This window comes from Kwoniella dendrophila, chromosome 5, assembly GCF_036810415.1.
Source record: "Kwoniella dendrophila CBS 6074 chromosome 5, complete sequence".
Classification (NCBI taxonomy): domain Eukaryota; kingdom Fungi; phylum Basidiomycota; class Tremellomycetes; order Tremellales; family Cryptococcaceae; genus Kwoniella; species Kwoniella dendrophila.
Genome location: NC_089480.1, coordinates 23,745 through 46,030, shown reverse-complemented (window position 1 = coordinate 46,030; position 22,286 = coordinate 23,745). Strand labels below are relative to the sequence as shown.

The window sequence follows — 22,286 nt, the reverse complement described above, 5'->3', positions numbered from 1 at the left end:
AGACTGATGGGTGGATTTTCTGTACAGTTCGAGTTGAAGTTGTCATCCCAAGACGATGCAGGTCTAGGCAATCCAAACATAAATTAGAGGATACGAAACAGACGAAAGATTTGCGAGAATGGAATACAAAGCTTGGACAATAGAGACAGGATGAGGAATAAACGGGTGAAATTGTGACGATCATATCATGAAGAGAGAACATGAATTCATCTTAGCATATATATGAGCAACATTTGCCCCAGTGGCCTGAATGCCAGACTCTAGTGCAGATCAGTCACAGAAAGTAGCAGTTTTTCTCGAGAGATGTACATATATAGAACCCCTACAACAAGTCTCATTATCCGCAATAACTATTCGAAATCAGATCTTCTCTTTCTTCTTCTCTTACAACTAGCTTGTTCCGTGACGGTATTATCTTCAGCGAAAAGTGCCGCTGCTCCACCTGGTCCTCCCCAAGAATTCTTCTCAACTGCAGCTGGTACGCCGACCACTGAAGTTGAGAAGACTGCAGGAACATCTTCCGCAGCAGTATCAGCGGAGACAGAAGGCACTGAAGGGATAGCTGTATCGGATGTGGTAGGGCTGTTGACTTGAGCAGAGGGAATGACTGGTTGTGCAGCTGGAGATGTGACAGAAGGGACAGCATTTCCAGGGATAGACATTACTGAAGAAGCTGGAGCTGTACCGGCGGAAGAGATAGCTGGGACAGAGTCGGTACTACCACCACCTCCTACTAATCTGGGACCAACTACATTATTGGTGATTTGATAAGCGAATGAAGGAGGGTTCCTGCAATTACCGTCCATCAATTCGAAGGCGGCTTTGGCTACGATGGTAGAAATCGGCATATACCAGTTGAATAGAGAAAGGTCAAAGCAATGTTGCTTCATCACCATCACTTACCACTTATATCTAGTACACTGCCACCCTCACATCCAGGGCACATATCCCCAACATATAACGGACCCTCTGAAAAGGTGAGTGGTTTTCCATTTTGAGTGATAGTAACCCTAGAGAAGCATACTTTGTCAATCTAACTTCCTCTAAAATCCGCCAAACAATTCTAGCGTGGCGTATCAGTACATACTCTTGTCCACACATTGATTTGTCAAAAACCCCTCCCGCAACCGCTACGAATTGTAGTGATAATAAATCAGTACCGTACTGACTCAATTAAGACTGACAAACCATAAATCTAGCAACTCGCCTACAATCCTGGATGTTGCGAGCCCAGCCGCACTATATCCACATGCTCCGAGTGAGTCACCTGGACCAGCTCCGCTAAAGTCAGATCCATCAACTGCACACTTTGCACCGACATCGTAATAACTGAAAAATTCACAAATGTTAGCTTGAGCTCAGGATTTACAGTTGATATAAATTGGAAGACTTGCACAGTACCCCTTGCGCCATCCATACTGAAGTTAGCAGCTTTGGTTACTTGGCCAGCCAAAAATGCGAAAATTCCGAAAGCGAGAGGTAACCCCATGGACAACATAATGTAGTGCTATTGGTCTGAAGAGTGAGAAAGGTAGATAGCCCAGTAATATAGTATATGATGATGTAAATGTTTTTGATACAAGATATGGGTCCCAGACCGCGAGGAGATATGAAAGAGTGTGATACTGGAATTAGTTCTACAGGCTGAGAGCTGTATAGGTGGAAACTTATATCGCTTTTCCGTACTGTCTCCCCGGCTGTGGGACATGTACATGTTGTACAAATAGTTGCATCGTTAGATTGATTAGTAACCGGAAGATTGGAAGAGCTGAGTCAATCGGTAGAAGATTGATCATTACTCCTTGCCAAGCGATAAATAGCAATAAAAGGAGGCTTAGAATTGATCGATTATAGCTGCGATTGATTCCAGGAGAAAAGGATGAAAGGACACCTGTGAGTGCAAGGCGTGGTAGATTATCGAGTCTTCCAGTGAGACTGATCAGATTGTTCAATTGAGATTATTGGTCCAAAAGCGTAGCCATAATTGAGGCGTACAGTATTGGCAAATCAAGAAGGGTAATCCAGTTATGCATGAGCTAAATAATGTAGTTTTCGAAGAGATTGGTATAATCGTTTATCAGCCATTTATCAATTCCGATATGTCGCCAATCAGAAGTTGCGTCTCCTTCGCCTCCTTGTCCGTTTCCTACAAACATTTCCAATACTGGTCGTTATATTTTCTGGACCAGTACTAGTACCTGTGCTGTTTGATGCAAATAATGCGTTATGGGTGTTCTGCTTGTTTGACAATCTTGCCGAAGACGTAGGGATAGTTGTTGTAGGTATTCCGGTACCGAACGAGAATACCGAGGGGTCGGTATTTGATGAAGTTCCATAATTCATTCCAGCAGATGAAGTACCGACAGCAGAAGACCAATGAGCGGCTGGCGTCCATGAAGATGAGGAAGTAGGATTGTTCTTGGTGGACTGCCATGAGCTTTGAGTGCTGGATGGGGCTGCATTTGCTGAGGAGGAAGATGGTGAAGAAGAAGAGCTAGAAGCCTGATTTGAACCTTGAGTGGATTGACTGGCTTTCCAACTATCTAAAGATCCTCCATCTGTACTCGAATAAGCTGGACCAACGATTCTATCACCTATCTGATATCCCAGACCAGTTGGATTCTTACATCCCGCTCCATTTGCCAATTCGACAGCTACTTTCGCTATGGTAGAACATCCATTAATGAGTATGGTTCGGGTTGAAATGAATGCACGGGGAGACGTATCATAGATGCTATCGATGAATTACTTACCACCAATATCGATGTGATCAGGTGCACATTCTGGGCATATATCTCCTATAAACAAGGGTCCTTCCGAAAAAGTTACCGGTTGACCATTCCGAAGTATGCTTATCCTACCATTAACTTGCATAATCAGCTTACATTTTATACCTGGCCATCGCATACAAAGGCAAGCAGAGAAATTATGACTCACTCCGTTCCGCATTTGTCAAAAGAGAATAGTCCTTGATTGACAGCTGTAATATCCGATTATCAGCAACAACTCACTTTGCCTACTGAAACGCTTATCTAGTACTGTTACAGTACTCACCAACGTGCCTAGATGATCCTATAGCCTGAGCAGAATATCCACATGCAGTAGTATTACCATTCAGTTTTGATGCACCTTTTGCGTCAGCTTGATCATTGTTGCAATCCCAATTGAGATCATAATATCTGTCACGTAATGGAATTTATCAGTACAGACTATCCCACACCACTCGTCCAGCTGAATGGGAGAGATACAATACTTACATCGTCATTTGCGCATTGTCAAATCTTTGTCCAGCTTTGACTATTCTCCAGCCAAGTAAAGCAGTAACTGTGAAGTAAAAGATATTCAACATTTGAGTTAGATAAGGGAATCAATCCCGTCTGAAGAAGCTAATGTATAGTAAACGATCAGTATAGATGGCTAGTTCACCGGTCGAGCGTATCGTAGAGAATTTCCGAGTTGATAGCGGTGTGTTTGCGGTGTGTCTGAAATTTGCTTTGAAGAGTCATCAGTCAGAAAGATCACTACTGTCCAATCTGATTGCTATAGAAGGGTTTAAGATGGGATGCTGATATTTGCCATAAGTGTACGATCAGACCATGTATTTGAGAAAAATCATCTGAAAGGACTATTGGTAAGGGGTTATGGTGATTATGAGGAAGGAGAAAGGATGGCTGTTCTGAAGCCTCATGAAACATGTTAGTGAGAATGCGCAATGATGATTACTCAACGTTAAAACCAGCTAAGTATCCAAATTTTGTATAACTAATTTTGCATTCATTTATCGTATATCATTAGTTTCGTAAAATCTCCTGCGTCCCAACGCATTACCAATCTTCTCCAGCTTTGATTTGCCTCTCTAAGCCTGTATCTAAATCACGTATAACCAATGCCTCATCTACTTCTTCTGTGCCATCTTCGGGTATGGGGTTTTCCATTCGTTTTGGACCTATCGGTAATTCTTCCAGCATTTTGCGTAAATCATGTTGCAATTCTTCTTGAACATCTTCGTCATCAAATTGCTGTTCATCTTTCTTTACCATCAAAGACTTCTGAGCCGCTGAAGGTCTTAATCTAGGTGAAAGTGTGGGTAGATGGTACACAGTTTTAAGATTCAACTTCATTCCTAATCCTAAACCACCAATCCTGTCCTCGTGTGTCGCGTCCGACTCGTGTTCGAATGATGAGGTAGGTGACATAGATGAGGAAGCCGACAGGGCAAAGTCCAAATCAGGCGAATTATAGTCTCCCTGTAATGCTGATAAAGCTGAGACTATGTGCGAATCCAGTCTGTACATGTTTTGGGCTAATTTCTCTGGCTTGAAAATGGGTGATTCTTCGGACGAGGAATCTTGAGCTTGATAATATTGCGTGGATGAGTATGGCATGGGTTGAGAGTTAGTCTTACCATCTTCCGATGAGTCTATATCAACGAAATCAACCCTTGCATCTTCTTCTAAACTACTCAATCTGTCCTTTTGAGTGATGTCACTAACATCGACGGAAGCGAGTGGTTTCTTTACTCTAGCACCTCTTTTGATAGATTCCTTATTCATTAAAGGTGTATTACAAGGTGTATATCCATTTTTAGAACCGCTGGGTACTAAAGGTGCGGACATATCGAATAAAGCTGTGGCTGAAGAAGGTGATTCGACTAGCGGTGAACTTCCATAAGTGTATGTTGTTTGACGGATTTTGTGGATATCCAACGGAGGTGTTGTTTTAGGTGAACTTGGTGAGTAATACATTGAGATTGAAAATCCAGATGAGGTTGCTTCCATCTCTGCACTACCCTCGTCTGCACTTCCGGATCCACCGCGTTTGATGCCATAGCTGGCCCTGGTATCTTCCAATACGTGCGATGTCACTTCAGTATTTGTAGCGACTTCCTCACGAGGTTTGACAACCCATCTACCTCTTCTCAAACTTCTACCTTGAACTCTTCTACCTAGTCTATTCTCCAACTCCCTCCAAGTTTTTTGAGCTTGATCGATTTCACCTGAACTTTCATCAGATTCCCATTCTAAAGTCATAGGAGGAGCATTCGAAGACACTAGATAAGGCGCTGTGAGCTCTTGTTGCGGATTCTCTGAAAATAAGAATAAGGATGGATGTTTCGACTTTGCTTCAACTGAATAAGATACTTCTGAATCATGGATGGATTCATCTAAACTTGACCGTCTATAAGATTCTTCGTTATCAACAATGATGGGATTGACCGTTGCTATTGTTTGAATTGAATGATCTGATAATGTTGATTCGGTGTCTTCACTTTCAGACTCAGCGCAAAGTGCTTGGACTATAGCTCCATGACTTGGCGGGGAATACGATGATAATCTTGCGAAAGAATTTCGATCTAAACCTCTACCTTTGATAGCTCGGTGTCTTGCGAGGGATGAAGCTGAAGAACACGCTGATGATGCGGCTGATTGGTTGGAGAGCTCACGTGTGGGTGCGATGGATGTGGGTATATCAGGAGTAGGTTGGAAGGATGAAGAAGGTTGATCGGCAATGATATGTGAGTCGTGTATAGATGATACTGTGTGTGGAGCATATGATGGTCTATTACTGACTGGTTGGTAGCTGATAGGACGGGTCTTAGGTACAGCAACAGGTAAAGGTTGATTGGCGGGCAAAGATACGGGACGAGATCGAGGAGTAGGTACAGGTAAACGACTTGATTGTTGAGTTGCGGTGTACTGTGTTGACAGTGGTCTTACTTGTGGTCGAGGGATTTGAGTCGACGGTCTTTGAAAAGAAGGTTGACGATGAGCTTTGATAGAAGATCGTGCAACGGGATGCTTTGAGCGTATTTGTGGTCTGGGTATAGATCTCTGGGTAGTAGGGAGAGGAACAGGACCTGTGTCTTTCAACTGGTATTTGGGAACCTAATAGTGAATGTCAGTTAGCTTTATCACGTCACACACCAGGATTTCAGACTTGGGCTGTTGAGCTGAAAAGATTCATCCATCATACTCACCTTTGAAGGTGCTATAGCCATTCTAACATCAAGCTTATTCTCGTTCATGCCTGGTATAGGAGTAGATAGAGGACTCCACACTTCTCTTGGTGTCAAAAAGCTAACTCTGGGAGGTGGAATTCTGCTAGTAACAACTTGAGCTGATTGTGAAACCGGATAGCTTTGGATAGGTGCGTTACGCGTGATTTGAGGCTGTTTGAGCTTTGAAGTTGTCCTTAGAGGTAATGTAGATGGAGGTTGTATCTTTGAAGAATACTGCTGACTCGTTGGTTTGACGCGACAAGATATATTAGTTGATGATACTGATGTTGACATCTTTTAAACGTTTACGACTTCAAGCCGTACTTTATAATTCAACTAACCCGATATCTGAGCTGCTCAGCAGTAGACACAGGTGATCGATTTACGCGGTGCAAAGAACTCGGCTAGCGAGAACTGCGTTTTACGAGTTAAGGAGGTATGGTGATGTTAGCCAAGCAGATGTATCGTAAAGACACAGCTATACCTGTCAATTGACGAAAGGGTAAGGATTGCATAATCGAGAGACGTTGATGACGGTGACAGCCAAGAGCAAGTAGTGTAAGTATGTTGATTTGCTGATATGAAGAAAGAGGAAGATGAGAGAAAGAGAGAAAGAGATGAAGATGAAGCTGTGTAAGTCTTAGTCCAACATCTCGGTCTAAAACCTCCTTCCCTTCCTTTTCTCCGGGGCTCAACACAGCCTACACCGTGGATTGCATTTTACTATACCGTAGTTTCTACTCAGAACACGTTCTTATGTGCGTCATATAGACAATTTTATATGTAGCGACATATGCATATATGGCTCACAGAGATGTTATCGAGATGCTCTCGCGCATGTCTGGAGTTATGTACCCTCTGGCAGTGGTTCGTCACACCCTTACCGGCTTCAAGGGGATATGTGAGATCGGTACCTGTTAAGTCTGGGATACTGCATAATGTGCTAAGAATAGCTTTGGCAGACTCGTATCAACTCGTAAGATCATCATATATATATGGCTTAAATAGACTGATAGCTCAGCGCTTATTTCGAAAACAGATGCATCTCAATTTTATATATGTTACTTCTTTTTCTACCTACTGTTTTCCCCATCTTTCGGTATAATTCAACTTAATCAGATAATTTAACAACGACTTTACCAACATGTTTTTGAGCTTCCATATATTCGTAAGCTTTTGGTAAGTCTTCAAAGTTGAAAACCTTTTCATCTACTACAGGTTGAAGACCGTTACTATTAATCGCTCTAACCATGTCGTCACATTGTTCTCTACTTCCAACAAAAATACCTCGTGCGATACATTGGTGAGATAAACATTCTAAGATAGAAGGCATTTGTTCTTTACCTTCAGCGATGAAACCTATGACTGAGATTACTCCTTGGAATCCAATAGCGTTCAATGATTGTTTCAATGTACCTGGACCACCAATTTCAATAACATGTTGGAAACCACCACCATTTGGAGTCAATTTCTTGGCAGATGCTCCCCAATCTGAATCATCTTTATAGTTGATAACGTGATCAGCACCAAGTGATTTAAGTTTTTCAGCTTTTTCTGATGATGAAGTGGTCGCTACTACTGTTGCTCCTGCAGCTTTGGCGAGCTATTAGAGGAATTAGCTGATGATCTGGTTAAAAGTAAATATCATACTTACTTGTAAAGCGAAAATTGAGACACCTCCAGTACCTTGAGTCAAAACCCAATCTCCAGGTTTCAACACTCTTCCTTCTAAGCCGAAAAGCGAATCCCAAGCTGTCAAAGCAGCGCAAGGTAATGTTGATCCTTGAACGAAATCGTATTTTTCAGGCATCAAAGAAGCATCTAATTCGTTAACGACTAGATACTCTCTAGCTACGCCATCGATAGGTCCACCGAGAGATGGTTTTCCAGGTTGATTTGCTTGATGGAATTGAGGTAAGACTTTGTCACCTTTTTTAAATCTACTGACTCTTGATCCGACCTCTTCTACAATACCAGCAGCATCTGAAATTGGTACCACAACATCTTGAAGTGGGAATGGATATGTACCCTAAGCAGCACAAGTTTGTCAGATACGACAGATGTTGGCAAGGGTGTGGGTTACTTACTCGTACGATCGAGATATCTCGGTAGTTCAACGAAAAAGCTTTGACTATATACGCGACACGGAATTAGGTTTTGAACCGACTTCACGAGCAGAAGTGAATAATCGGACTAACCTTTGACCAAAATCTCATTCTCGCCAACTTTAGGTACAGGTTGATCTTTTTCAAGCTTTAGTTGATCGTAATTACCTCTACCTGTCAACTTCCATTGCTTCATAGTTGTTGGCGCCATCGTTGCTGTTTATTTTGTGAGTTTTACAGATGTGACAAGTATGTAGTATGTGAAGAGGTTTTGACCATTCCAACTTCTTTCTTATGTATACGATAGGAATATTGGAACTGGAATATGTTTAACGATAACTTGGTATGAAAGACTGACGTCAATATACAGCTAGTAGTGTCTACATACTCCATTCTCCGGTTATTACGGTGGGAATCTCGTTATCATAACATCCTCCACTTTAAACCATCCCCGGCGATTGCTAATCTGAACTATATTTATATGCTTTCATGCATGATGCATAAGCAGAATTGCATAGTTATCACAGGTCATATATAAGAAGTCCTCTCACCAATCAATCTGATTCAGGATATACTTCAAAGGATATGTATGGTGGTGGAGGAATCAGGACGAGAATCGATAAGCGACACTGTGCTTGTACACGGATTCGCAAAACCCACTTGTCAACCGAAAAGGAAACCCACAAACGATGATGAGTAATACATAGATGTCTGAAACAAGACTGACTGTGAGCTTATCAATGATTCACAGCAAGCGTGTGTTTGCGATCCACCACTGACGAAGTGAATGGAAAAGGTAATAAAGAGGTAGGATGTGTAATTTCTGCTCATATTCATGCTTTTCATTCAACATGTTCTAAACCACCAAGGTCTCCCCCTTTCTTCATAATGCCTATTTTTTCTTCAACAGTATCTGGACCAAGATCTGCTTCTATGTTGTTCTTGACTTTCGTATCTAGTGCTATGCCAGCACACTTGACTATAAACTCGCATATCATTTCTTCTGCATTTTTGGAATTTCTAGTTAAAGCATGATCGTCGTCTGGGAACAAATGTAATGTTCTTTGACCTTTAGTTGATCCATACATCTCATATAGACGTTCTGAACATCTTGGAGATAGCGTTCTGTCCCCAGTACCATGAAGAAGTAGGACTGGAGCGGGTGCAAATTCCTTTATACCTTCTGTTTCAGCAGTTTGCGATGCCACCGTTGCTACACCTATAACCCGTTTATCTTTTCCTCCTACTGTAAATGCAGGTGCACCTCCAAAACTCCATCCTACCAATACAAATCGATTTATATCTAACTTTGATTCGATCTGTAGCCAGTCCATCGGTGCAAACACATCGGATACACAGTACTTATTTCTAGCTGGATATCGGTAATCCATACGTAGTGTTGGAATAGCTTGACCATCAGGTAAAGAAGCGAGTTTATCGGCAATAGAAAGGTATATACCACTAGGTCCTGTTACACCACCACCTGCACCACTAAGTAGTATCACTCCTACCGTCGAAATGGAATTTCCAGAAGAATCATCCGGACGATGAAAGAATGCGGTAAAGCTACCATCGTGTCCATCATTCACTTTGATTTGCAGCTTCTCTGTTTTACATCCACTGTGAGAGGAAGTCGCCACTCGAGGTGCATGCTCTACATCGGATGGAAACTTGGATGGCTGTGACTGAAAAGGATGAGACGTCAATTGACCTGAATGTGCCATTGTAGTCGATATCAAGCGCGGACGGTGAGATATAATCGTTGTTAGAATTGTTGATCAAATTATATTTAGACTGGGAAAATACATTCAAATCAATGCATCTAATAGCAAGAGACATTATCGCTTCGCTGACCTTTAGCTGCAGCTTATGTTTGACGTCACCTGAGTCGGATTTCTTTCACATGATCGTAGGTACTTCGACTGCTGATGATCAGTGAAAGGACGTGACCGCTTGGTCACTCATCTATAGTCACAGCTCAGCTACTTGTATGATCAAACCTTTGATTCTCATCGTTGTGATCGACCATCAGTACGACGGTATGTTGACCTTCAGATTGAAGAGTTAACCTGAAGAGTTATAACGTATAACTCCATGTTTGAGCTGGCTATATCCGTATATCCTGCAAGTTAGGTGGATCACCCAGGGAAAACTGCTCTGATGATCGCTTAAAAAGCGATTTTCCCTGTTTTTCCTTTTCCCATTATTTATACCCACTATAAAGAGTAACATCGGCGACACCGGTCCCTCCGGAACAACTATCAACCGTAATCAACATGTTAATATCTAAAAATGCGTTAAAAACCAATTTATTTCACTTAATTGACTCCTTATCATGTTCAACATTGTACTTTTATCCTCAGTAAAGTTCTTGGTCATCATTATTGATCCTACATGATGTTGAGAAACAACATAATCAACAATATACTCAGGTTAACGAAATCAGCAACGCATAAAAATAGCTTTCCTGTTCAACGGTTCGTTCATTCACCGTCAGGTGGGACACACTCATCAGACAATGGAACGAAAGTGTATGTGGTTGCGGCCATAGGTGCTGCCGCAATAGCTGTGAGTGTTTTTCATCTCTTGCGAATCTGAGCTGATAATGCTTCTTAGGGAGGGTATGCCAAATACCGGTCAAACTTACAGCTCGATAGTGGAGTAGACGTAAATGAAGAACAACGTATTGACCCAGACGGCGGTGTATCAGGTGCTAAAGGATCTAAAAAGACCGGCGAGGTATCCAAGATCAATCCCAAAGAAGATCTTCGAGCAGAAGGATGGATACGGAATGGTGGTGAGAAGGAAAAAGCATATATAACGATGGAGGAGGTAGCAAGGCATGATTTAGCTCAGGATGCTTGGGTCGTGGTGGAAGGCAAAGTGTTTGAGTGAGTCTAGTCTTGATATACATATAAGCTGAAGTGCTGCAGCGTCTCCAACTTTCACAAATACCATCCAGGTGGATCACAGATTATCGTTGCTAATGCAGGAAAGGATGTAACGTGAGTATCTTGTTCTTTCTGTATCGGAGTATCGTTGACCGATCTTCAGGGAGCTCTTCAAGCCAGTACACCCACCCAAAACTCTGGAAAATAACCTTTCCCCGGAATGTTATAAAGGTATGGTGGACCCAAGGGCTGTTGCCGATGTAAGTAAAATCATGAACCGGTGAAAACGTAAATGCACAACTCGCTAATCGGAAGAACAGTCTCTCAAAGCATATGAAGCTGAACAGGAAAGGATTGAGCGAGAAAGAAACGCATTAGCACCTGTAGAAACTATGTTGGGCTTGGATGAGCTGCAAGTGAGTTATCGATCTCAATTATGAGTCATTTATCTACCATCACGCTGACAAATGCTCATAGGAAGCTGCAGAATCATTCCTCAGTCCTAGAGTAATCAATTATTATGGTGCATCTAGTCTGGACGGTTATTCCCTTGCTGAGAACCGTTCGAGTTTCCGTAAATGTCGTCTAGTCCCAAGGGTTATGCGCGATGTCACCAAAGTCAGACCTCAAACAACTATATTTGGTGTACCATCGGCGTTGCCAATATATATTTCACCAGCATCTAATGCTTTGCTAGGACATCCTGACGGAGAATTGAATATTGTTCGAGGTGTAAGTAATCTGTTGAACTTCCGGACAAAAGTTTGACTGAATATTTTGTAGGCTTCGAAAACAGGGATTGTGCAGGGTATCTCTGCTGCAGCATCGTTTCCACTGAGTGAGATATTGGAGGAGAAAAGTAAAATGGATCAAGAGGGAGGAAACAAGATGGGAATGGTATATCAAGTTTACCTTTCACGAGATCGTCAGAAGAACGTGGAACAGCTAAAGGAAGTCGTCGAAGGAGGCTGTCAGTGAGTTGGCTAAAAAAGCTAGTCGTGGGTGATAGCTGATCGCTCGTGCAGAGCACTCCTCTTAACTGTAGACTCTAATGTTGGTGACCATAGACAGAGTACAGAGAAATTGAAAGGAGCCAAAGGGAATGCCGAGCCTGGAACAAGAATGGGTCCGATAGAAAATGATCATCAATGGCATGATGCTAGTCAAAATTGGGAAGATCTGAAATTTATAAAGGAATTAGCGCCAGGATTACCTATCTATTTGAAGGGTGTATCACATATAGAGGTGAGTGATCAAGCGTTTTGTATTCAACAAGAGTGAGGTTCTTACACCGAGTTTAGGATGTGCGATTAGCAAAAGAATATGGCTTAGCAGGGTGTATACTCTCAAACCACGGAGGTAGACAGCTTGATGGGTGAGTAGATACCTTACATTTTGTGTTACTCTGCCTATCACTCACTGCCAATATCATAGCGCTCGTACAGGATTTGATAGTTTGAGATCAATCTATGCTCAAGACCCACAATTAGTTAAGGATGTAGAAATATATATAGATGGAGGTGTCAGAAGAGGTCACGAAGTTTTGCAAGCTTTGGCATTTGGTGCTAAAGGTGTAGGCTTAGGCAGACCGTTCTTGTGGGCTCAGGCAGCGTATGGGGAAAAAGGTGTGATCAGGGCAGTCCGAAGTGAGCATATTGTTTACCTATCATCTGTATACCATCGCTGACATGTCCACTACTTAGTTCTTGAAAGGGAGATTGTCACTGCGATGCAGTTGATGGGAGTGACTGATCTCAGTCAAATCAAGCCGGATATGGTTGAATGTCTGCAGGAGATTTGGAAGTGATACGAATTACCATTATCGTACTCTGTGGTCAAGGTGTAACACATCTTTTTGATGAATTGGTAGTAGCTCCGTTCTGTATAAAACACGTGTTCATGCTTGGAAGGATACCTGTGTATCGCCAGCTATGTAAGAAATGATGTGGCTACCTGCCGTCTGCCTAGACTGTTTCATCGATACCTAGTCTGCCCGTTCTTCCATAACAGGTACGAGCGCACAATATGTTACATAGGAAGCGGGGAAGATCCGATTTAAAGCGATATCGTCTGGTGAAGTAAATATGGGCCTCCAGATGAATGTTTTTCCGAATAGTTCGGCCGTACTACCGGGATAGTCTTCATCACATCATTCAGGTTGATAAACTTGAATTAAATTCGAAATACTTTCCGTAGAGTAACCTTTTGACCCTTAAACAAATAAGGAAACCGCATTCATTCATCCCTGCAATCGTCTTTAGCGAGAATGGTTATCGGCGGCTGTATATTTTAGCTTGTTGAAAAGAATACCGAGACCCTGAGGTGTCGGCATCATCGATCACAACAATACCGGCGGCACAACCCAGTAAAGTTTTATTTTTCTGACACCATCTTGGCGTTCCCAATATATACCTTACACAGGGACGGTTTGTTTTAAAATTTTAGACTGGATTGATAATGAAATATTCGAAATCAACACGAAAAGCAGCATGCTGTTGTTATCGTTCAAATCCGGTCATTGTCTTTACCCTGATGCAACGATGCAACAACGAATAAAACGTCGAGAAGATGGATTTATCTTGATGAAATCGCATACATGTCCTTGCTTACCGATATTTGGAATCGTCATTCACCATTTGGCCGAGTTTGGAAGATAGACCGGGAGGGCTCCGACATTCTGTGTGGATTTTTGGTCATTTAGATTAAAGCCCCAAAAACCTGGGGCTGTTAATTCGAAAAAAAATCGCCAAAACGTTTTCAAACCCTTCAATCGAGGGGAGGTTAAAAGGTCAACCCGTTTTTATCTGATTTTTTCTTCTTCCTTTTTTCTTTAGGACAGCGTAATCCTGTTTGGTAGCTTCTAGGTTGTAGCCACTATATCTCTAACAAACAATTCTCATTATCAATCAATAGCAACAGACACAACAACGCAAAAAGCGACTTTTAAAAATGACGAAAACTTTGTTGGGTAGAAGAGGTGAACCTCTTCAAGAATTAATGAATTTCTGCGTGGTCGTACCAGTTTTCTTAGCTATGGGTTTCTCATTATCTTTTGGAGGTGGTGTATCAGGTTACAAAACGTTTTATACATTATTTCCTAAACTCGACACAACCACCACTACCGGACATGTAAAATCCCATAATTCACTCATTCAAGGTACATCGATCTCATCTTTGAATCTTGGAGCAGCAATGGGATGTTTGTCCACAATGTATTTGGGTAATAAATTAGGAAGAAGAAGAACAGTTATATTAGGGGCTGTAGTAGCTTTGATAGGAACCATCTTACAGTGTTCAGCATTCGAACTTCCTCAATTGATCGTTGCTCGACGTGAGTTCTAGGTAGTCTCTACAATTATGACGATCATTTGAGCTGACTTTTATTATCACAGTCATACTTGGAGCGGGTCTTGGTCAAATGTCTTCAACAGTACCGGTATGGCAATCAGAAACCAGTAAAGTACATAAACGAGGTCACCATGTTATCATCGATGGTATTTGTATTGCTGCTGGTATTGCATTATCGTCTTGGCTTACATTCGGTTTCTCAAAAGCCAACACCGAATCATCCTGGAACTGGAGATTACCTTGGTAAGTTATGACGGCCGCATCAATTGCTTCTATAACTGACATGGTATGTTCAGTATGACTACAGGTATTCTTGCTATCGTCGTCATGATATTCACATTCTCTTTCCCCGAATCACCTCGATGGTTAGCTCTTAAAGGTAGAAATGAAGAAGCTAGAGAAGTCATCGCTTTAGTAGATGACGTTGAACCGGATAGCGAACATGTAGAATATGTTTTGGCTTCAATCACTTCTGTCAATGAACTATCCACCGAAACAGCTTCATTCTCCAGTTTATTCAAATACGGAAGAGAGAAAATGTTATATCGACTTATACTCGCTTCAGCAACTCAAATGTTCTCACAAATGTCCGGTTCAGCTCTTATCACATACTACTCAGAAAGACTGTTCACAACCATTGGTCTTTCACATGATCTTGCCAAAATTCTTGGTGCTTGCGATCTTACTTTCAAATTGATCTGTTGTGCCATACCTTTCTTCATCATTGAAAAGGCAGGAAGAAGAAGGTTGTTGATGACATCCGCCGCAGGTATGACTTGTTGTATGGTAAGTTTACGACGGTCGATATATGCTACGGTGTTTGGCTAAAATTCTGACTACCGTATAGTTCGCCATGGCTATTTGCGGTTCCCAAGTCACCGATGACAATTTGACACCTGCCTACGTCGCTATTGTGTTTGCTTTCATCTTTGTTGCCTTTTACCCAATTGGTTTCCTTGGTGTCAATTTCTTATATTCTCAAGAAGTCATTACAACTAGATACAGAGCTCCTGCTTCAGGTGTGTCTACCGCGGTACATTGGTTAGCCGCTTGGGTTGTAGCCTGTGAGTGATTTGTCTGAATTTCTAGTATAGGTGACGACGTGCTAAAGCCTCTGACCTATGTGATAGTAACCACTCCTCTTGGTTTCACTTCGCTCGGATGGAAATTCTACCTCGTTTGGGCTGCTGTAGCATTATCCATCATCCCATCAGTCTACTTCTTCTATCCTGAGACTACCGGTTTATCAGTTGAAGAAATTGATCAAGTTTTCATTGATTCACCCAACGTTTTCGCCACAGTATCGCTTGCTGAACAACGCAGAAGAGAGAAAGCTGCTAATCCAGAAAACGTCGAAGGTGGAGTCGAACAATTCAACGATATCAAAAAAGCCGAGGAACGACATGAGCAAGCTCTTGTTGACGGTCGGACCTAGGAAGAACAATCGAATTGTATGTGTAATATACGATAGAAAATTAGAGTCATAGAAATGAATGCATAGATGCCATTCATGAATTTATGCTGTTTAGACGGTACTATATATAGTTGCACATAACAGCACAAGAAGCTATCGATACTCTCGCTGCTAATTACAACAGCTCTGCTTGTTGAGACCATTGGTTTTCGCTTTGTCTTCAACCTCTGTACTACCCTGCAGATGTTGTCCAGGATTATGCAACCTTGACTGATTGAAAGCTTGTGTACTAGCTGGTACGTCTATAGCTGGTGAAGCGGTGAAAAAGTCGTTAGGCTTGAGGTGAATCATGTGGGTCTCACAAGGCATCTAAGTTGTATATATAAGCGTTGTTTGCATGTACGGAAATGATTGTCACTTACAACTGGGAAATCCTCAACTCGTGGATTATGTGTCAAGCCGAATGTATGCCATACAACTAGATCTGTATTGTCTACACTATCATCCCTTGCTACCCAGGATCGTATACCTTGTGCGTTTCCGTTCGATTGATTAGTGTATACACCACCGGAATACAGTTCTCTGTCTTTATAAGATGTGACGTAGAGGTGATGCTCCCCAAATTCCGCTCTCTGTGTGATGAAACACATTAATATCTTTGGCAGTGCGACTCCGATAAAGCTAAACTTACGGCATAAGCAATCGAGTCCGGATGAGCCAACATCAATTGTGAAGGAGCGGGAACAAGCTTGTATGCTATACTTTTGCCAGAAACCGGGTTGATCTTGTTTGGATTGGTGCTGATAGGAAATCAATTGACATCAGTTCATATTCCATTTGTTAAAAGATTTGTATGCACATACATTTTAAACACCCTATTCTTCTCCGGAGCAGCATCTGCCCAACCACTTTTCGTTATAGCTGTCTTTTCCACTGTGTAGCCTACACCCCATCTGTTATCCGTAGGTGGATTAGCCTTGTCGAATGGCATAGCTACCGAGTCTTCCATTACAACTGTATTGTTGTGTCCATCAATGGCAGGATCGATACGAACGGAGAACAAGTGTTGATGGTTTGTAGCGAGAACCCTATTTATAGTTTGGCCATTTAGCGAGATGACTTTGGCATTCGTTGACCACTCACCCTGGAGACACAACATTGCCATAAGGTGAGGTTTCCCCAGGTAAAATGGCAGCTGTACTAAGTATACCTGTAGCTCGAACTTCTAGACTGATGCCAGCTGCTTGATCAAATCGCCAAGCGAAGATATACTCATAATTGGCCACAGTTATCTAAGACAGCACTTCAGTTTTAACGTTAAATCAAGGACGACTTGTGTCACTCACGATGGTTTGTATAATGAGAATACGTGATCTAGTGACTGATGGTCTGTTTGTTCGGAAGTTGGTATGTTTCCATCCAATTCCATCATCTTGTTCATGGATACAAACCACCCCTCTCTGTAGCGATGGAGATCCATCCTGGTTAAAGTGGTCGAAGTTGAGGTACTATACATCAATAGTAAGAAGAATGTCCTTGACGAGCTTGAAAGAGTGCTCACAGCAATTTCACCGAGACAATCACAACCTAACGCTAACTCATTTGCCGTAAGACCGGCTCCTACATCTCCTAGGTCGAACGCTTGCTTTCGATGGAATGGAGCCTATATATACATGAGCGATCTGTTTGAGTAGATATACGTGTATGACTCACCCTTGGATCTCCGTATGGGACCGTCATATCGCTAACACTTAATCTGAAGAATGTTTTCCGACCATCATATCTGACATCATTCAATACAACACCTTCTCGGTAGTTGAAACCGATGTGGAAAGTCCACTTTTGCCATCGGATCACCCGGCCCTCAAGTGTGAACTGTGATATGATCAGCTTTTTACCCCAATCACGTTATTGTGAAATACTCACACTAGCTCCTTCAGGTTGTACCACTCTATAAGGCTTGATATCGTCTCTCGAAGAAAGCCCAGCAGCGGCTCTAATTTCAGCATCGTATTCGTTGGGAACATAAGCTTCCCATGGGAATCGACCTTCATAGTCCAATAGAGTCTTATCCCCTGTTCCGAAGATAGGAGTGTAATCTAGTCTTGCCAATTCAAATGTGTCTGCATATACTACAGGAACGATTGGTAAAGGAGCGGCATAGTGACATGTATCTGGATTATCAGAGAAGGAAAGGTAGACCATGAATGGGATGCATCTTGGGGTATCTTCGATACCGTCCGCACCTGTACAAATTAATTAGTTTGGGTTACAGGCATCTCAGACTATAATTATGCGATGTGTATGCTGCTTACCATAGATCCATCCATCTGCTACTACCTTAGCGTTGGGAGGAAGTTGAAGTTTGGCTACAGCAGCTTTGAATTCTGGATTATTTAGTAAAGCTTCTTCCGCGGCGATCATTTCTCCCATATCTGGAGGCACATGTTGACCAGTAGGCACCTTTTCAGCGGAAGTGATGGTAGCCTCTTTATCATCTGGTAAAGAAATTTGATAAACTGTATATGCACGTGTAAGAGTAAACAACATATAAATCGCTAGGAGAGGGTACTCACCAAACCAGTCTGCACCGTTCGCATGTCGACGTCCAAGTAACGCTTCGGCTATTCTAGGTAACTTATCAACTGGTTTACCCTCTGCTAAATCATCCAACCATGGAGCTAAGATAGCTTTAGGAGGATCGATCAATTGGATGGATTTGTACCATAACCTTTTGTCTTGATTGTCTTGCCGAATGGCTGCTACTGATCTAGCGATTTCTGAAGCGGATAAAGGATCTAGAGGGTGATAAGGTGGTGGAGGGTTCGAGCTGAGACCAAGCTTGATCGCTACTGAGGAAACTATGGATTCGATATAGGTCATATTGTTGTTGTAATTGTGTATAGTTGGAAAGATGTTTACTCGAGAGCTTTCGCTGATGCATTTTATATGCTGTTGGATTGATCTACCTAGTATGTGACCCAACAATGATTGGTTTTGAAAGCGAGATTACCAGATCGGATTTGATAAGGCAGACTAAAACTGGTTGGATGTCGGAGCGAGATTGCCGATACGCGAAATTCAGGTGATTGGTCTAGGAAGCGAGCTTATCTCGCAGCGTATTATTCATACGTACTCTGTATAATCCCGTAATATACCGTTCTGCGCGTACTTCGCTGTACTTATCTGGACATAACCAGCTCTAACGGCCTTGACAATCGTGATTGGCGTAGTTGACGAGATAATGATTAGGAATGCGAGATAAGGTGCAGATGTACATTTCACTAAACTAGATAAGGATTTGGCCGATTGCTATGACTGAGAAAAGTACATAATGCACATGTAAATGAGCCACCAATGGACCACCTTAACCAGATTTAAACAAATTATCAAGTTACTAAGTATGGCAGTCGCTCCTTTGACAATGTCTGCTAAAAATCACGATAAATCTTATATCCATGGAAAATCCCTCGACACTGCTGAACCCACTACCACCGTTGATGTCGTTGAATTCGATCCAGCACCTAGCGAGGAGAAGCCAGACCTTGTCGTCTTGGACAGGAACGTTTTCTCACCATTGACTGCTTTTGGACTCGCTTTCTCCGTAATCAATAGTTGGGTTGTGCTGGTGGTCGGTTTGGGATCGGGATTGATTTCGGGAGGTCCGAGTGCACGTAGGTGATATTTTGATCCATAGATCGAGCCGGAAGACTAACGCTGACAACGTTTTAGTGGTGTGGGGATTCGTCTACGCATCCATCTGTAATCTAGCGACTGTCTTATCTCACGGAGAGATATTTGCAGTTTATCCTTCAGCTGCTGGTCAATATCACTGGGCTGCTATCTTATCTCCCCCAAGATGGAAGAATTCGGTCAGCTGGATAACTGGTATGTTGAATGTGATCGGTTTATGGCTGGGTGCAGCAACCGCAGGATATCTTTCTAGTAAGTCAAAGTTTGAGTTGCTGCGAACAAAGCTAACCAGAAATGTTAGCTACACTATTGGTATCTGCTGTCAGCGTCAATAAGCCGGATATCACACTCACAGCTGGTCAGCAATATGGAATATTTGCAGCCATCATCCTTCTAGGTCCAACCATCAACCTGTGTTTAAGCACAAAGTGAGTATCAGAACTCCTTCAATCGATCTGAGCAGTTTGCTGATTAAGCTGAAAAGAGGAAATCGTATGTTCGACCAAGGATTAATGTTGATATCGATCGCATGTGCATTGGCGATTGTAATTGCTTTACCGGCCACCGCAAAGAGCAAAGCTTCAGCCGTAAGCACTGGCTTAAATTGGTACGATGGACTTGTCTAATGAGTTTCCGATTACTAGTCGTTCGTATTTGGAAGTGTCAACAATATGACGGGTTGGGACTCCATGGTTATCGCTTGGCTATTAGGTTTACTGCAATCGGCTTTTGCGTATCTTGGATTTGACCTGATTTACCATATTTCAGAGGAAATGCCTGATCCTAAGCGAGAAGGCCCAAAAGCTGTGACATGGACTATAATTGTCAGTGCTGTTTCCGGAATGGCGGTATTACTAGCCATGCTGTTTTCTATCACCGATATATCAGCCGTTATCTCAACACCATATATGTGAGTCACACCTCGAATGAACTTTGCTTACAAGTCACAGTCTTCCATTTGCGCAAGTATGCATGGACACCACCGCCTCCAAAGCTGCAACAACTATATTCCTCCTGATTCCAGCCATCCTGTTCCTCAACTCCGTAAGGGGTATCACGTTGACTGGCGCCCGAGTTCTTATGGCTTTGGGAAGAGACAATGTACTCCCTCGTCCGCAAATCTGGTCCATAACTTTCAGAGGAGAACCGATCTATGGTCTTGCTTTATGTGTTATTGTTCCACTCATCTGTGGTCTAATTCAACTTGGATCCACATCCACATTCAACTCGCTTCTCGGAGCTGCTACAATCGTTTTTGAAATATCATATGGTAAGTCGACGAAGAAAGTTTGGATCTGACGTGATATCCAAGTAGCTGAGCTGACTTGAGATCGGTTAACTCACTTGCATTTAAGCCATACCTGCAGCATTGATGCTTTTGGGCGGTCGTCGAAAACTAAACCAGGCTTCACCTCGCCGTACATCTAACCTCGGAAGATGGGGGATTCCCTGCAATCTAGTTGCTGTATTTTTCGTGATACAATCTTGCGTGATATACTGTTTCCCTTCCTCAATGGTGGGTACCTGTGTTTAGTTTTAGCTTATGCTGACACTTTTTCCACAGCCTGTCTCTGCATCTAACATGAGTTATGGTAAGTCGTCTTGCTATAACGGGTCCAAATATGAAGATGCTGATGTAGAAGCAGTTGTTGTATTCGTTGGAGGATTTGCAGCAATATTAGGTGTTTTGTGGGTAGGCTGGGCTCGAAGAAGGTATCAAGCTCCAACTGTAAGTCACAATCTGCTGATTGATGGGTTCAAGAGCTGACTTTGATGCTATCACAGGAAAACGTGATTTCCTCTCTGATTGATGGGGAAGATTCAGCAGGAAATACCATAATTGACTCTAGTAGAATTGAAATGTAGCTGATGGCTCCAGACCGCATTGTATTGATTGGCATGTGACCGTATCGTGAAGTGATAAGCAACGTAGATAGTGTCAATGATATGTGATATATGTTATATGTATGTTATACTCCCTTTTTTGGGTGTAAGGATTGTACTCGAGTAATCGCAGCTTACCATATCCCCCGCATACAATGATATTCCCACGGTGGATAGTCATTGTTCAGTGTTTCCCTTTGCGACAGATAAAGAGATAAGGAATATATTCATCAAATTATATATCATCACTTCCACCATATAACATCATCATGACAACCTTTGACAATGCACAAGCATAATCCTATCGTCCATCTGTCATCTTACATATATGAACCCTCACAGCAATCACTCCACGCAAAATGAACCCATTGTACAGCCTGTTTCATCCGAACAACCTCGCCGGAAAATACAGAGAACTCGTGATGGGTGCTTGACATGCAGAAAGCGAAAGATCAAATGCGATTTAGGTATGTTTCTTTCATGTGCGTCAGGCATCGATACATACCACATTAATAAGCCACATAGGGAAACCCGACTGCGCGAGATGTGTCAAATATTGCGTCAAAGTAGGTGTAGCTGTTTTTATTCTCATTGTCAAGTATACTGACAGCTGAAGTGCTTAACAGTGCGTTTACAAGACAACGCCGGAAAACCTTCCCACCAGACCAATCCGTCCTGCTCTTGGCACATCCAGCACAATAGGTAGTAAGCAGCCAGTATTACAACAACGGAAAAAACCATCTCGGCGGAATCCATATCCCATCTCAGCTCATAAACCATCCGCCGATAGTCTAAATCCATATCATGATCCTACTGTGACAGCAGACTCTCAGATCATCACAACACAGTCTGTCACAACGCACAACCCCACTCCTGATCCTCTTCCAGCTACAGTGCCCCTTGTCTCTTCACCAGTCAGACACACCCCATCGCTAGGATGGCCAAGGACCCTA

At 42.4% G+C, this 22,286-nt stretch overlaps 9 protein-coding genes across 9 annotated transcripts; 3 read left to right on the top strand and 6 right to left on the bottom strand.

Annotated features, from left to right (window-relative positions):
• Positions 1-350: 350 nt before the first annotated feature.
• L201_003861 (uncharacterized protein) lies at positions 351-1,498 on the bottom strand (the record flags this gene model as incomplete). Its single annotated transcript, XM_066219612.1, has 5 exons — positions 351-826; positions 904-1,010; positions 1,088-1,130; positions 1,208-1,307; positions 1,370-1,498. The coding sequence occupies 5 exons, from the start codon at positions 1,496-1,498 to the stop codon at positions 351-353; spliced, it is 855 nt and encodes a 284-aa protein (XP_066075709.1).
• Positions 1,499-2,109: 611 nt separating this feature from the next.
• On the bottom strand, positions 2,110-3,349 carry L201_003860 (uncharacterized protein; the record flags this gene model as incomplete). Its single annotated transcript, XM_066219611.1, has 5 exons — positions 2,110-2,663; positions 2,754-2,857; positions 2,938-2,980; positions 3,055-3,179; positions 3,258-3,349. The coding sequence occupies 5 exons, from the start codon at positions 3,347-3,349 to the stop codon at positions 2,110-2,112; spliced, it is 918 nt and encodes a 305-aa protein (XP_066075708.1).
• Positions 3,350-3,824: 475 nt separating this feature from the next.
• L201_003859 (uncharacterized protein) lies at positions 3,825-6,292 on the bottom strand (the record flags this gene model as incomplete). Its single annotated transcript, XM_066219610.1, has 2 exons — positions 3,825-5,885; positions 5,978-6,292. 2 exons carry the CDS (start codon positions 6,290-6,292, stop codon positions 3,825-3,827), a joined length of 2,376 nt encoding a protein of 791 aa, XP_066075707.1.
• Positions 6,293-7,109: 817 nt separating this feature from the next.
• On the bottom strand, positions 7,110-8,314 carry L201_003858 (uncharacterized protein; the record flags this gene model as incomplete). The annotated part of the gene is made up of 4 exons (XM_066219609.1): positions 7,110-7,601; positions 7,653-8,027; positions 8,086-8,129; positions 8,197-8,314. 4 exons carry the CDS (start codon positions 8,312-8,314, stop codon positions 7,110-7,112), a joined length of 1,029 nt encoding a protein of 342 aa, XP_066075706.1.
• A 631-nt stretch (positions 8,315-8,945) lies between these two features.
• Positions 8,946-9,827, bottom strand: L201_003857 (uncharacterized protein; the record flags this gene model as incomplete). Its single annotated transcript, XM_066219608.1, has 1 exon — positions 8,946-9,827. The coding sequence occupies one exon, from the start codon at positions 9,825-9,827 to the stop codon at positions 8,946-8,948; it is 882 nt and encodes a 293-aa protein (XP_066075705.1).
• A 673-nt stretch (positions 9,828-10,500) lies between these two features.
• On the top strand, positions 10,501-12,801 carry L201_003856 (uncharacterized protein; the record flags this gene model as incomplete). Its single annotated transcript, XM_066219607.1, has 11 exons — positions 10,501-10,671; positions 10,720-10,994; positions 11,037-11,108; positions 11,158-11,254; positions 11,315-11,410; positions 11,472-11,726; positions 11,778-11,968; positions 12,020-12,239; positions 12,296-12,369; positions 12,429-12,640; positions 12,698-12,801. The coding sequence occupies 11 exons, from the start codon at positions 10,501-10,503 to the stop codon at positions 12,799-12,801; spliced, it is 1,767 nt and encodes a 588-aa protein (XP_066075704.1).
• Positions 12,802-13,943: 1,142 nt separating this feature from the next.
• L201_003855 (uncharacterized protein) lies at positions 13,944-15,777 on the top strand (the record flags this gene model as incomplete). Its single annotated transcript, XM_066219606.1, has 5 exons — positions 13,944-14,325; positions 14,387-14,585; positions 14,639-15,128; positions 15,190-15,406; positions 15,473-15,777. 5 exons carry the CDS (start codon positions 13,944-13,946, stop codon positions 15,775-15,777), a joined length of 1,593 nt encoding a protein of 530 aa, XP_066075703.1.
• Positions 15,778-15,927: 150 nt separating this feature from the next.
• On the bottom strand, positions 15,928-18,639 carry L201_003854 (uncharacterized protein; the record flags this gene model as incomplete). The annotated part of the gene is made up of 11 exons (XM_066219605.1): positions 15,928-16,125; positions 16,179-16,388; positions 16,448-16,556; positions 16,620-16,844; positions 16,900-17,048; positions 17,103-17,264; positions 17,318-17,419; positions 17,470-17,631; positions 17,683-18,002; positions 18,072-18,275; positions 18,333-18,639. 11 exons carry the CDS (start codon positions 18,637-18,639, stop codon positions 15,928-15,930), a joined length of 2,148 nt encoding a protein of 715 aa, XP_066075702.1.
• A 520-nt stretch (positions 18,640-19,159) lies between these two features.
• L201_003853 (uncharacterized protein) lies at positions 19,160-21,315 on the top strand (the record flags this gene model as incomplete). Its single annotated transcript, XM_066219604.1, has 10 exons — positions 19,160-19,430; positions 19,489-19,701; positions 19,751-19,877; positions 19,934-20,036; positions 20,094-20,359; positions 20,499-20,719; positions 20,805-20,965; positions 21,014-21,041; positions 21,096-21,178; positions 21,235-21,315. 10 exons carry the CDS (start codon positions 19,160-19,162, stop codon positions 21,313-21,315), a joined length of 1,554 nt encoding a protein of 517 aa, XP_066075701.1.
• Positions 21,316-22,286: the final 971 nt, after the last annotated feature.